The 13,813-nt window shown below is 56.7% G+C and overlaps 2 protein-coding genes across 6 annotated transcripts; one reads left to right on the forward strand and one right to left on the reverse strand.

Annotated features, from left to right (window-relative positions):
* Positions 1–13: 13 nt before the first annotated feature.
* On the reverse strand, positions 14–6,520 carry CUNH19orf38 (chromosome unknown C19orf38 homolog). Of its 5 annotated transcripts, XM_067560393.1 has the most exons (9): positions 6,319–6,520; positions 5,177–5,277; positions 3,894–4,217; positions 3,298–3,333; positions 2,898–2,990; positions 2,559–2,586; positions 2,235–2,278; positions 1,862–1,899; positions 875–1,512 (listed from the first exon to the last, which is right to left on the reverse strand). In XM_067560393.1, exons 2-9 carry the CDS (start codon positions 5,262–5,264, stop codon positions 1,405–1,407), a joined length of 759 nt encoding a protein of 252 aa, XP_067416494.1. In that variant the 5' UTR covers positions 5,265–5,277; positions 6,319–6,520; the 3' UTR covers positions 875–1,404. The 5 variants fall into 5 exon arrangements, with proteins under 5 accessions (XP_067416491.1, XP_067416494.1, XP_067416490.1 ...); XM_067560390.1 differs by lacking the exons at positions 875–1,512; positions 5,177–5,277; positions 6,319–6,520 and adding an exon at positions 14–374 and having other exon boundaries at positions 3,894–4,755; XM_067560389.1 differs by lacking the exons at positions 5,177–5,277; positions 6,319–6,520 and having other exon boundaries at positions 3,894–4,755.
* A 986-nt stretch (positions 6,521–7,506) lies between these two features.
* TMED1 (transmembrane p24 trafficking protein 1) lies at positions 7,507–13,572 on the forward strand. Its single transcript, XM_067560572.1, has 4 exons — positions 7,507–7,712; positions 8,008–8,105; positions 8,619–8,802; positions 9,173–13,572. Exons 1-4 carry the CDS (start codon positions 7,524–7,526, stop codon positions 9,389–9,391), a joined length of 690 nt encoding a protein of 229 aa, XP_067416673.1. The 5' UTR covers positions 7,507–7,523; the 3' UTR covers positions 9,392–13,572.
* The last annotated feature ends 241 nt before the right edge of the window (positions 13,573–13,813 follow it).

Raw genomic sequence — 13,813 nt, forward strand, 5'->3', positions numbered from 1 at the left:
GCTGAGTCCATCCAGCAGAGGGCAGTGGTGACACGGGCACATGCTCTGGCTCATCAGCAAGGAGACCGAGAATTCCCCGCTTTGGTGCAAGCAGCTGCAGACCAGGTCACACCTTGAATTTTCCACCCAACAACAAATTTACATCTTTATTGAATCGGAAATGACCTTGCAGCTGGAGACACTGTAACATTTAGTCAAAAAGTCTGGGAAGCAGTCCTCGGGGGAGAGGGGGTTCATCATCGTCCCTCTTACTGATAGGGAAACTGAGTCACAGAGTGGGGAAGAGACTTTCCTAAGGTCACACTGCGAGTCAGCTGGGGATAGAACCCAGGAGTACTGGCTCCCTGGTCTAATCACTAGACCACGCTCACTTCCTACAGAAACAAAAAGCAAAGGTGTAAATGTTCTGAACGGCCCCCGTGGTGAAAGTCACAAACAGAAGAAGAGGGGTTAGAGTGGGAGGGAGTTAGGTGGGACAGCGGTCCCTTCGGGGCGTCCATGCTCATTCTCCCTCCGGGATTGCAGATGAAATGTCTTTGGTGTGACACACCAAGCTATCCATCCTGACACGCCCATCCATCCACACGTCCATACAGCCACATCTCCACCAGACACACCCATCCATCGATCCATCCACACACACTCACTCATCCATCATCTCCAAATACACCCATCCATCCATCCATTCATCCACCCCCAGACACACACACCCATCTGCATCTTCCATCCATCTCTGGCTTAGAACCACCGCTCGTCACCGCAGTACAGGAGCACTTTCCATGTACAAGAGCCTGGAGTCTTTGGCTCTTCCCTCATCTCGGGTCATCCCAAGGAAGCGCTGCTTGGAGGAAGGGGGTTGTGGAGGGGCAGAGAGGGGTGGCTGGCTGGTGTGAATGTCATTCTGGCTACAGTGAAAGAATCCACGGCCAGCCAGACAAATCCTGCCCGAAGATACGCAGTCCCAGCCGGGATCTTCCTGCTTCCGACATTGGCCCCAGGGATTGAGCCGCCGGGGCTCAGCTGGTGACGCTGCTCATGATGCGGGAGGCAGACGAGATTCTGGGCACGGTGTCCATGTCGTATGGCCATGGAGGCGCACAGCCGGGCACAAGCCCCAACCAAAAACTCTTCCATTCTCCTCCCAACTAAGACGACGTATAATCACACCCTACATGGACAATGGCCCCTTGGGCAGAATCTTCGTTCTGGGGGAGACTCTGAGCCCAAAGAAGGACTAAGGAGAGGGCAAGGGGCCAGCTGGGTTCCCAAGGGAAGCCCCTGGAGCTTACTGGTGCTAGGAGCACAGCTCCCAGTAAGACGTCCAGAACAGCATTTGAAGGTCTCCAGGAATCAAGGGCCGGGGTCGCCTGAGGGAGCATCCGGGTCCAGCCGCCACCTGGGCCGTCACTGCAAGGACTTGAATGTGCTGAAGTCGGTCCCCGAGTTGAGTCTCTTCCTGGAGCCTTGGGAGATGCAGGCATCTTGGCTGCCCGCAGCTTCCAGGTCCGCTTTCTTGCCGAATGGAAGGTGGGGGGGAGAGACAGGGAGAGAGGGTGAAGTTCGGCTCTAGGATAAGCAACAGCTCCACCAGTGCAAGGATCTGTGGAGGCTCAGCTCAGGGGGCATGTGGGAGCCACCCTTAACCCTCAGCACACTGCACGCTACGGGAGAGATGGCTGCGTCATGGCACTGCAACGCAAACTCAGCCCCTGACTAGGGGGCTGCCTGGCAGCGGCTGCCCTAGGAAATTCTTGCCCGTAGACCCAGCTGTCATGCCCAGCTTCAGAGCAGCCCATGTCCCCCCTGGCGCAGGACAGAGCGGCTCACGCCCTCCCCGCAAAGCCCTGGGTCGACGACTTACCACCGAGACGGTGAAGAGGCAGTTATCGAAGGACATATCTGCAAAGGGAGAAGAGAGGTGTGAGTTCCGGGGGCCGGACCTCTCACCCTAAAGGGATTGCTTCACCAATCACTGATGGCAGCCACCTCTGGGGTGGGACGTGGCATGCCACGCTCTAGTGACTGAACCAGTCGATCTCGAGACCCCCCCCCGCCGAGCCATGAGGGGAACCCAGGAGCCTTTAGACACCTGCCCTTCTAAATGCGTTTGAAAATGTCACCCACAGCCTCCTCCTGGCATCTGTCAAGCCCGTCTCACCACCAGCGTCCTGAGAAGTTCCCCAGGGGTCGCCCTTACTCTCCACAAGTGCTTGGTATCTTACTCTACCACAGACCTGTTGTGGGAAAGTTCGTTTCTGTCCAACATGATTCCTGATCCCTGCAAAACAGATACAGCGAGGTCCATCACTAAGGATGTCCTGCTCCGGCCCCGCCCGGCCTTGGGACTAGGGTGACATTTTCAGAAGCAGCTGAATGACTTAGGACCCTATGTCTAATTTTCAAAAGGGATCGGGGCTTTTTGGTACCTAAATCCCATTGAAATCCAATGAGTATTAGGCTCCTAAGTGACTTTTGAAAGTGGGGAGAGTTTCACCTTAGGCCTAGGCCATGGGAGTCACTGGCGCCAAGTGACCTTAGATTTTCCAAGTGTCTCTCACCTTTTCAGCTGTTGTCTTCTAGCATTAACTGGTAAAAAGAAAACAGACCATACGATGTCATAAAAGCAATGCTGAGGGTAACTTATCGACGAGTAGACAGACAGACAGACAGACACACACACACACACGGTTCTCAACAGTTCTGTGTATCGGGCTATGCATGTGTCCAATTGGGACCCTGTCATTAGTGGAAAATGACTGTCATCAACGACTTGGCCAAGACACACCCAGTAGCAGAGCCAGGATTAGGACCCAGGAGTCCTGGGCCCCAGTCCCCAGCGGTATGACACCCACCGCTGACCACAGAGAGCCCAGACCCAGCTTCTGTGTTCCACGTACCTCGCCTGATCGCCACCACTGCGACCACTAGGACCACGGTCAGAAGCAGCACTCCAGCCACGCTCAGGGTCACAGGCAGCAGCCACGTGGAAGCTGGGAAATGCAGAGAAAGCAGCTGGTGTTACCTGGCCCCCAGGATGGGGAGTGCAAAGCTATTACTGGCTGTCCTCGGAAGGAGGAAGCAGAGATTCGGATACCAAAGGGACCCCACACACCTCTCCCCACCCTGGGTACCAGACTGTACCCCCAGCGGGGCAGCTTCAGAACAAGGTGAGCACCCCCTCCCCTCCCCCCGCAATCTCAGTCACAGCCATGGCCTTCCCCATGGTTCCCCTGGGGCCCTAGTCCTGTTTCCCAAACCCTCACAGGTTCCCTGCCTCCCCTTTGTCCCTGTCCTTACCTTCTGGAGCAGCTGTGGAAGCTGTGGGAGGGGTCGCTGGCAGATTTTCAGTGGAAAAGAAAGGAGGAGACAGTTTAGAAAGCTGCTCTCCTCACACTGGTTTGCAGAGTCAAGGTCAGGCCCCACGAGTCCTGGCAACCCACACCCTGCTCTGCTCTGAACACTAGACCCTCCTCCCTCCCCAGACAGGACAGAACCCAGGGTCCTGACTCCCTACCCTCCTGTTTGAACCACGAGTCACCATTCTCCCCAGTCCTAGGAAGAAAACCCAGGAGTCCTGACACCCACTCCAGCCATGGTACCTTTCACCACAGCATCTCCCTGCTCTCACCACCAGGTCAGCAGGAAAGCATCTGTCCTACAAACTCTCCAGATCAGCCTGTGCCAGCAGCTTTGTGTTGGACTAGAAGAGCAGTGGAGGGCTGAGGGGCATCAACCGAGCTGGGGGTGGGGGAGTCCAGGGTTGGGATACCAGGGGCTGTGGATCAGGATTGAGGGGCACCAGCAGAGCTGGGGGGAAGGGGGGAAAACCGCACTAAACTTCCCTGCTCTCTCCTCAGCTCAGCCAGTTTCCTGTATTTCTAAAAGCCCTTTACCTGTCACCTCGATCTCCACCACGCTACTGAACTCTGACATCTGCCCGGCGCTCCCGTTGTAGCTGCGGTATCGGCACCGGTACTCCCCAGTGTCGTTCCTGGTGACATTCCCTAGGATGAAGGTGACCCTGTGCTGGCCCTCTGAGGCAAACAGCATCTGCACAGGCTGAGGCAGACCCGTCTTCTGCAGCCAGAACTCACTGTCCACGTAGGCTCTCGGCGCGATGCACACAATCCGGACGGAGTCTCCTTCGGCAAGGGCGTCAGAAGACATGTCCAGGTACAGAAGTGGAGCGGGAGTCAGGCTTGCGCCTGCCAAAGAGCCTGGAACAGCCAGGGGAAGAGGGAGCGAAAGGATGATGCAAGGTGCCCAGAGACTGACAGTCATGAGCGGCACCTCTGTGTATCCACAGCACCGACAGCTTCCGGCGCACCACAGGAGGTGCTCCTGTTCTGCCCACTGGGGACAGCGTGGGCCGGGGCAATGCCAGCTTCTGCCCTGCCTGCCCCCGGAGGCACAATAAAGTTGGAGCAGAGTGAGCCTCCCACACACCCTGCCCTGCCCTGCTGCATCTCCCCTGGGGACGCAGGAAAGCACAGATGTGCTAGCTTCAGGAAACACCCAGGAGCTGCTCCACAGCTCACCAAAAGAGGACTCAGAGGCACGTCTACACTGCAGTAAAAAACCCGCGGCGCTGAGTCTCAGAACCGGGGCAGCTGACTCAGGCTCATGGGGCCTGGGCTGCTGGGCTAACAATTGCAAGGTAGCTATTGGGGCTGGGGCCCAGGACCTGAGACCCTCCCCCCTCATGGGGTTTCAAAGTCCGGCCGCCAGCCTGACCCCAAACGCCTACACTGCACTTGTTAGCCCAAGCTCCCTAAGCCCAAGTCAGCTGACCCAGATCAGCTGCGGCTGTGCTGCGGGTCTTTTACTGCAGTGTAGACACACCCAGAGAGGCTCCAACAGGCCGTAACTTCAGCCCTCAAAAGTTTATGCCAGGGATGAACTGGTCAAATGAATTGGGATGAAAGGGTCAAATGGGTGCAAATGTGACTCTGCTCCTTCCGTTTTCCTGCTGAGATCCCTTCCAGAGATAAAGCCCAGCATCTTATCCCCACGCCCTACACTTACCGAATCACTGTGCAATTTCTATGGTTGCTTATTCCCCTCACCCTCCCATCTATAATTGGCCTTACAACATGAGCTGCAGGTCCCCCGTTCTGGGGGAATGTCCAGACGGAAAGCTTCAAATACAGTGTAAACGGAGGAGAAGGAAACATACCGGCTAAGAGAAAGAGAATCCACAGGCTCATCTTTCTGCCGAGAGTCCTGGATCTTTGGTGAACAGAGAGGAGGAGTCCAGCATGCATGGAAAGTTCCTAGCTAGACGCAAATGAAAAGGAGAAGGAGGTTTTGCTCAAGGTGGAGTTTCACCATCATGGGAGGAAATTACAGAATGTCCCAGAATGTAAAAGGGTTTTTCTTCCATTTCCTATTGCAAATAGAATTGGAAGCCTGATAAAAACTGGCACTGCCAGTGACATCAGCTATGGTGTAAGTTACATGTTATGTTCTGGGCACAAGTCTCTTCTCATACCAATTTGATACCGTTGTGATTCCACTGACTTCAATGAAGTTACTCCTGATTTATACTGAGAGGAGAGGCAGGTCCAGTGATTTCAGCTATACAAGTGTAAATGCGGAGTAACCTCAGTGGAGTTACTCCAGATTTACACCAAACATAACTAAAGTCTAACTCAGGCCCTAAATCTTGTGGCGGTTTTCTGTGCTTTTTACTATAGATCAATGGACTGTAGCTTTCAGGCCAAGGCTAAGAATCTTTTATATTTCTCTAAATCTCCAAATGCTCCACAAATCTCCACAAGCTATTTGAGAATCACTTCCCCATTACTGCCTGAAGTGGAACACAGCACTGCTTGCATAACACTTGGACAGGAAATGATGAATAACCTCATGACTAGCTGAAAGGGAAGACGCCCTAGACGAAGGTTAATAGTGGGGACCCATCCTAAGTAGAAATGCAGTCACTGAATGTCAGAGGTGCAACGATGTGGTGTGTATCTGCACACACACGCACGGTCTTTTATGCACATGTGTTATGAATTCTCCCTCTGCGCCCAACCCAGAGGGTATGTGTCTCTTATAGCTCTCAGATCGAGAGCCTGGCTCTTTAGCTTGAATTGTTGAAACTCACAGAGTTCCCTGATCAGCCCCTGGCATGTTGACCAGATGGTAGCCATGACATGTAAATCTGTGCAGACAAGCGTAGTTTGTGTGAGTGGTGGCTGGACCCGGATAGAAGGAGTGTGTGTGTGTACACAAGTGGTGCGTGGGGCACACGTCCATCACTGCACCCTGCCAGGCAGATGACACCAGCGTTCCTGTGCCTACAGCAGTTCATACCGTGGTTTCCAGACAGCCTTATTCTGTTGAGGATCTGTCACGGCCACTCGTGAGACGCCCAGTTATCGTGACTCAGACCGACTGCAGCCTGGGGATACTGGCAGCTGCGTCCAGAACCTCAGTGCGTTTGGTGCAGCAGCAGCAAGATTGATTCTGTCACGGCTCCGTCCCCGCTGCAGGCAGGGTGAGGGGAACATGGCTGACAAATACCATCTCACCCCTGCCTGGCAAGGTGCTTATGGGCCCCGCTCCCTGCGTATCGTCACAGCAGCCCTGGGGGGCAGGGAAGACTGGTCGGCCCCTTTACGGCCGAGGCTCCCTGAGCGGACGTGACACCCAGGGGAGTCTGTGGCAGAGCGAAGAGCTGAACCCCGAGCTCCTGGCTCCCAGCCCAGCCCTGTAACCCCCCAGCCAGGCGCCCATTCTCCGGGGGGGGGGGACATTCCTTTAGGTGACCCCCCATCCCCTCAAAACTCCCCCCGAACGTGCCCCACCCGCAAAGGGGCAGCCAAAGGCCAGGCTCCACCCGTCCTGTCCCAGCCCTGCCTGGCCCCGACTCTACCCCCGGCTCAGGCCTTGTTCCTGGCCACCCCAGACCACTCCGCCAGGTGCATTATGGGACTTTGGCTCCCTCCGTAGCATCATCACAGAATAAACTAGACGGACCAATGGGCTGACCCGCTGGGGTAGATGGACCAATGGGCTGATTTGATACTGGCAGAGACAGGGGCTCTGGTCCAGCTCGGCCAACGCACTGTTCTGATACTGCATGATGGTCAGGCTGACCGGGCCAATCAGCTAATCCGATACCGCAGAGGGTGGGACGGCTTGGGCCAATCCCCAAAGGCGCCCCCCCTCCCCGGAGTCCGGCTGGGCCCTCTTTAGGTGTCTACACAACTGCCTGACAGACCAGCCTGCTCTTCCTCACTCGCGTCTTTCCCTAGGGGCAGCCGCAGAGTCCTTGCACCGGGGGAAGCCCTGGCTGCGTGGCGGCTGCGGAGTGCGCTTGCCCTCGGATCGGGCTTTTAGCGCGGCCACCTCTGCCCCGCGCCGCGGCCCTGCCAGCGCCAGCTTCGCCGCCCACTGAACGTCACACCAGGGGTCGGGACGGCCAATCAGCGCGCTCGGCGCCAGGGGCGGGGCTTGCCGTTAAAGGCGCCGCGTCGGCCGCCGCGCGCCCTTCCCCCCGCCCCCCAGGTTCCCGGATGATGGCGGCCGCCTGGCCCGGGCTGTGGCGGCTGCTGCTGCTGCTGGCGCCGTGGGGCGGCTCGCGCGCCGCGCTGCCCCCGGCCCCGCCGCAGGACGCCGAGTTCACCTTCCTGCTGCCGGCCGGGCGCCGCGAGTGCTTCTACCAGGGCGCGCCGGGCAACGGCTCCATGGAGGCCGAGTACCAGGTGGGGGCGGGGCGGGGGGGCTCGGTGTTATGGGGGCAGGGGTCAGCGTGGTGAGGGGGCGGGGCGGGGTCAGCCGGCTGGGGGGCGGGGGGAGCAGGGGGTCAGGCTGGGTCGTGGCGGGGGGGGGTCCCCCCGGTGGCGGGGCAGGGCCCAGGGCGGGGCAGTGAGCTGGTAGCTGAGCCCTGAGCTGAGCGAGCCTAGGCTGTGCTGGGCCCGTTCTCACACTCACACACACTCACACACACACACCCCGCACCGCGTCCCCGTCACTCACCCCTGCGGTTGGGCCCTGCAGGTCATCGGCGGCGCGGGCCTGGACATCGACTTCTCCCTGGAGAGCCCCTCGGGGGTGCTGCTGATCAACGAGTACCGCAAGTCGGACGGGGTGCACACGTGAGTGTTGGGGGCGCTGCCCCCCAGCCGCCCCCCCAGCCCCGTCACTGGCGTTCGCACGTCTCTGAGCTTAGTGAGGCCGAGCTCATTGACACAGCGGGGGCCCTTGTGCTCCCCGCGTGCTGTGCTCCCATTCCCCTTTCAGGGTCTCCCTGCACCTCGCCCCAGTCCCCCCACCAGGATTCTGTGTGCTCCCTGGGGCTCCCAGTCTCCCCCATGTTAGGGGCTCAGTGTCCACCCTCCTTCCCCCTCATGCCAGGTGTTTTGCATGACCGTTTCCCCAATCCACCCCACTGGCAATTCTATGGGTCCTATCATTTCCCCCCATCCAGGGTCCCCCATTCCCTCACCGCCCCGTGAGCATCTCTCCCTTAGCCGGTGTGGTTTCACTGCCCTTGGCGGCGTAACTATGGCGTTATACTTGTTTTCCTGCAGAGCTATGTGCCCCAGTGCCTGTTTGTTTGCCTTGGCCCCGTGGACTGACTCATTCTTGTTTCTTCCGTCTTTCCCCAGCATTGAGCCCACGGAAGCAGGCGACTACAAACTCTGCTTTGACAACTCCTTCAGCACCATCTCGGAGAAGCTGGTTTTTTTCGAGCTCATCTTCGACAGCCCCCAGGAGGACGAGGATGGGGATAACTGGGCCGAGGTGGTGGAGCCGGAGGAGATGCTGGATATGAAGATAGAAGATATTAAGGTGCGTGATGGGTGGGGGCTCTGCTGGGCAGAGTCTTTCATAGTAGGGCTTTGATTGTAGGAAGCAGTGGGTGAAATTCTGTGGCCTGGATGTTGCCAGGCTCTATCTTAATGGTCCTTTCTGGCCTTGAAATCTGTGAAGGTCATTCGTCGGTCATCTGAGGAGATGGCTGATCTGTGCACCTGTGATCGGAGTTGTTGGGGCTGTCCAGTGGGGGGCAGTTAGAATTCTTACAGGCCTTGAACCTCCACGAACTGACCTCTTGAGGAGGTGCTTGTTAGCTGCAGTCAGCATAATTAGCACTTCCCTCCCTGTACCTGTGCGAAGTAGTGGATTTCCCCCCCCCTCAAAACACCTTTCTGTCCTCCAGGAATCCATTGAGACCATGAAGACCCGTCTGGAGCGGAGCATCCAGATGCAGACGCTGCTGCGAGCCTTCGAAGCCAGAGACCGCAACCTGCAGGAAAGCAACTTGGGCCGTGTCAACTTCTGGTCAGCTGTTAACCTGGGCGTGCTGGTAGTGGTAGCCTTCCTCCAGGTCTACATGCTGAAGAGCCTCTTCGAGGACAAGAGGCAGGTCCGGACGTAGCGTGCGAGGGAGAGAAACAGACTCCGTATGTCCTGCGGGGGGCAGGTACAGAGCCGGACTGGTCCTGAGGCTGGTGAATTCAAAGCCAAACACCCCAGCACCTGATAGATCAACTGTGTATAGCTCTCAAATTGCTGCCGCTTCTCTTCCCTCGCTCCTTCAGAGGGATGATATGGGCCTGCTTTGTGCCAGAGCTCGCATTAGGTGCATTAGGGCCTGAGCGCGTGGGGGCAGTGGGTCGCAGTCTGTGGGATGGGCAGTATGAGTTGAAAGTGATTCTCTATGGACTTGACCTCCTAGACATGGGGGAAGAGGGTTCTGGGCCAAAGGACCCAGCCTTGAGGATGGGATGAATCCCAGGGCAAAGATGAGGGACTAAAGCAAAGCAGCGGGAGGTCAGCTGATGGGAGCAGCAGGTTGTCTGGGTACCTAGCCCCACTCAGTAAAGCAGGGTCTTTCTGCACGGGCCTGACTGCCACGGGTTCTGACCATTGCCAGTTATAGGCGGGCAGGATCCTCTGGCCTGCAACAGAACTTGCTCCTTGTCCTTCATCTCTCCCGTGTTTTCCTTTTTGTCAAAGGAGAAACCTCCTCTGTGCTTTAACAGCAGCTCTTGGTCTGTTTGGACCTCAGCCACGGCCTTGCCAGGGTCCTGCTGCCCCCGTTAGCACCTCGTTTCCACGGGCCTTTCAGCAGAGAAGATGGGGCCCGTTCCCCCATTCTCCATGGAATCCCCAAACCCTGAGGGGTGCTGGCTCCCTATGCAGCAGTGAATTGGCACTTGGTTTCCACACTGATCCCAAGAGATAAAGCAACCTCTTCACTGTGTTCTGTGTGGTGCAGCTGCCATAGGAGCCCTGGCTTTGGGTCCAGCCATGTGGCTTGGTGTTCCTTAGGGCTGTGTGTATAATTTGCCCGTTTCCATGGCATCTCTCTTGCTCCAGATAGCAATGGAAGCCACTGTTATTGGCTGTTTGTGGATGACACGTCACTTCACTTTCCTGCCCTGTTCCAATTAGCATCTCTTACCTCGAGTCTCACGGATCACATCACAGGCCAGTTTCCTTCAGATAAAGAACTAACCCAGTTCTGCTTCTCAGTGAATTCTAACCCTTTGGCACTTTCCCTCCCTCTGGTGCATTTTCTCACTGTCGTCTTTGCCTTTCTGCTTTGAGATCTTGGGTTAACTGGTCTTTGGCGTGCAGTGGGGCCATGGAGCAGAGCATGGCCGTGATGGTTTGTAGGCACTGTAGCGGGGGGGGAAGGGGTGCGCCTCCTGCTGCAGGTAGGAGGGAGACTGGCTTGGTCCTCAGTTAGTGCTGGAGTTGAGGCAGTAGTTGCCTTCCCTTTAGATCCCGGTTCTGCCAATGCTCTGCTGCCTCTTTCCCGGGCAGAGCTGGCATCTCCTCAGTGCTGGGATCAGCTCAGACTTGGGGGGCGGGTCTCCCAGCAGCAGCAGGAGTGTGGGGAATTGCTTCCAGCAACCAGGGCAAGCTGTAGACAGTGACTGCTGAGGGCGCGGAGGTTGGGCGAGATTCCATAGTAGCAGGGCTGATGGTTCAGGGCTGATGGACTCTGGAGCATTCTGTGGTGGAGAGCCAGAGACGCAGGTCATTTAATGATTAAAAACACGGGCTGGGCTGGGCTGTCAGGTTATTTGTAGCCAACGCTCTGCGTCGCCTCCCCTCCCTGGAAATAACGCGTCCCTGGTCTTAGCAGAGCCTACGGCGTGAGTGGGCTGCGGAGAGCAAGCCTCTGCAAGTCAGGGATGAGACACATTGAGAGGGGGAAATGAATGTTCATGGGGTCTGTCTAGAACAGCTGAGTTGCCGATCCAGCCCCTCTCCAAGACTGACTGAGCAGGAGTGCTGCTGTAGCTTGTCTGGCTACCATCGTAGTGCGAAGTTACCCTCCCCGACCCACCCCCGCTAGGAGAACAGCCCTGAACTCCCCAGCGCCTGTTTTGTGCCAGCTCTCCTGCAGACTCCCTCGCCGTGCTTGCGTTACCTGCCACGGCTGTTCCGATCCGGTCTGTGTATCGCTGGGTCTGGGGCCGAGCTGGTGGAGGATTCCAAGATCTCCAGCAGACACTGACATGGCTGGGGATTTGTTTAACTTGCTGGACACAGCCCAAGGGTCTGATTTACCACGAGTGGGAGAGGCGTGTGACTGGTAGCCTGGGAAAACTGCTAAGGCCAACAACTTGTTCCGTGTCCTTAGTGCCTCATCTCTGAGCCTGGGCTGACTCCAGTGTTGAGCAGCCCAACAGACTGATTTAACTTGAGATACTTGGGGACCTTTTCCTCCGATTGCCCCCTGCTGCCAGTGTTCATTTCCAAGGGCCTGTGACAACCCAGTGCCAGCCCGAGCCGATTCTTGTGCTGGGATTGTTTGCGGCTTTGTGGAAGCCGCAGCCCTGTCTAGTCACGAACGAATGACATGTATGGATGTGGGGTGCTGGCTGTGATATTTTTTAAATTACCAAAGGGCTATGGAGCCAACCTCTCTAGCAAATACATCGTGCTGAGCCTTTTACAAAAGAATCTAGCATTTCTTCCTGCTGTTAAGAAAGGACATTAAATGACGTTGTGTCAGATGTCATTGTGAATCCGTGTTGGGCCTGCTATCCTTCCCCCGCTGCTGCTTATTGTAGGGGGAGTTCTAACATCTGGGACAACCAGACTCGTGTTAGCTGTAGCCTGAGCTGCACGTAGAGCCCCGTATGATCCATCTTTACAAAGGAAAACTGCCGTCAGTGGCTAAATTGTTACTGAACCCCTTAGAAAACAGGGTGGTGGAAGAGATTTTTAGGCCTGCTTTAAGTGTGTATCAGCAGGAGCTGGCAGCTGACTGATACAGCACCATGAGTTCTGGCAGGAGGACAGAATTCAGGTCCTGCTGGAGCCCCCTGCGTTCCACAAGGTCAGATTGGAATTTACTGGCGGGCAGTTGGACTGACACGTGGCAAGCTGGTTTGCAATGTTCTGTGCACTGTTCTGGAGGTGGAAATAATCTGAATTCCTGCTGATTACGTAACAGTGACCTGCATCTTCTCCAGCTTAACTTCAGACGTGTTCTCGAGGTGGTCAGACAGCAGTTGTCCTGTTACATCCCAGCTAGCAGGTCACGAGTCCGGTGTGATAACCCCAGGAGGCCGTCTCCGCTCCTTCCTTGTGCGCTGGCTTTTCTTGGCGAGCTGCGTGAAGTTTGACTCCTTGCTTCCTTTAACACAGTTGGCAAGTTAGCGAGGGCCCCTTTGCTGCTTTCCAGCAGCTGGCTAGAGCCAGGCTGTTTCCTCACTGTCCTGCGGAGCAGCGAGCTTGCTGCTGTCCCAAGCCACCGGTCGGCTGGTTCCTCTCAGGTTTGGCAGAAGGGAAGGATTGATTATGGGGAAGGCTTTATCCTCCTGCCCCAGCAGGACCAGAAACAGCCTCCCATTGTACCAGGTTTTCACTACCTGGCATGCAGGCTTGGTCACTTACGGTATGAAAGCAGCGGCTATGCGAGACCTCACTGGAACCTGCTGGCAAACGTACGTGAATGAATTCTGCCAACCGAGTGAAAGACCTGTGCGGGTGTGGAGCAGCTGCAGCACATCACCGCTGGCTTCTAACTTCCCACCCTGTGCAGCAGTGGCAGAAGCACTGTAGTCCCTGCTGCCCAGCCTGTAGTCAGAAGCAAAGGGCCCCACTGCGCCAGGCTACAAGGGCAAGGTTTCTTTTGACTAATTCCCTGGCAGAAGGGGCTGGTTTTTGCAGACACTGGGCACACATGACCTCAGCACAAACCTCTCGGAGCTGTGACAGCTCTGCAAAGCCATCCCTTACCCCCATGGAGCAGGCGTGGGTCTGACTCAAGGGGAATCCAAAGTTGTGCCAGAACTGGTGAGAGCTGACCATTAAAGCTGAACTCCCTGGGCCCAGCACTTCCTCTGTTGGTGTCCGCAGCAGGGGCTGGTCCCTGAAAGTGGCTCTCTGCAGCAGGGGAAGAGGCGCTATCCTCAGACTCCAGCTCGCTCCTTTGCTCTGTAGTCAGCAGCAGCTGGGACCAAAATCACCAAATGAGAAGGGCAGCAGCTGAGACCCGCTGTAGTTGCATCTGTGCAATTTACTCCTGTTCCAAGGAGGGTTCGTGCTCCTGGCTGCATCAGGACTGTACGGGGGGTTAAAGCTGCCTGCCTTCCCTGTGACAAGGGGCAGAGGGAAGCCACTGGCTCATGTCTGAACTGGCAACTCCCTACAGCTTCCCATCTCTTCAACCATGCTGGGGCCTCTGTCTGCCAACTCACCCCTTTGCAAAAGGCAGGGGTTCTGCATGTCCCGGCCTGCTCACTCCACCACATTACAGGAGCTGTATCTCCCTTCCACCACACCCCTCACCCATTCTTCCCCAGGCCAGGAGCCATGTGCCGCATTCCACCCC

This window comes from Emydura macquarii, unplaced genomic scaffold (genome assembly GCF_026122565.2).
Source record: "Emydura macquarii macquarii isolate MOO-44397 ecotype Brisbane River unplaced genomic scaffold, CSIRO-AGI_Emac_v2 contig_2292, whole genome shotgun sequence".
Taxonomy (NCBI): domain Eukaryota; kingdom Metazoa; phylum Chordata; order Testudines; family Chelidae; genus Emydura; species Emydura macquarii.

Bases quoted from the DNA above. Each gene is read 5' to 3' on its own strand.
- TMED1 (XM_067560572.1), top strand. From the start codon at position 7,524: ATGATGGCGGCCGCCTGGCCCGGGCTGTGGCGGCTGCTGCTGCTGCTG. The intron at 7,713-8,007 runs GTGGGGGCGGGG...TGGGCCCTGCAG, and splicing joins CCATGGAGGCCGAGTACCAG to GTCATCGGCGGCGCGGGCCT. The intron at 8,106-8,618 runs GTGAGTGTTGGG...GTCTTTCCCCAG, and splicing joins AAGTCGGACGGGGTGCACAC to CATTGAGCCCACGGAAGCAG.
- CUNH19orf38 (XM_067560389.1), bottom strand. From the start codon at position 4,704: ATGAGGGGGGAGGGTCTCAGGTCCTGGGCCCCAGCCCCAATAGCTACC. The intron at 2,587-2,897 runs GTACGTGGAACA...TCTTTTTACCAG, and splicing joins AGTGGTGGCGATCAGGCGAG to TTAATGCTAGAAGACAACAG. The intron at 1,513-1,861 runs GTAAGTCGTCGA...CCATTCGGCAAG, and splicing joins GCCTCTTCACCGTCTCGGTG to AAAGCGGACCTGGAAGCTGC.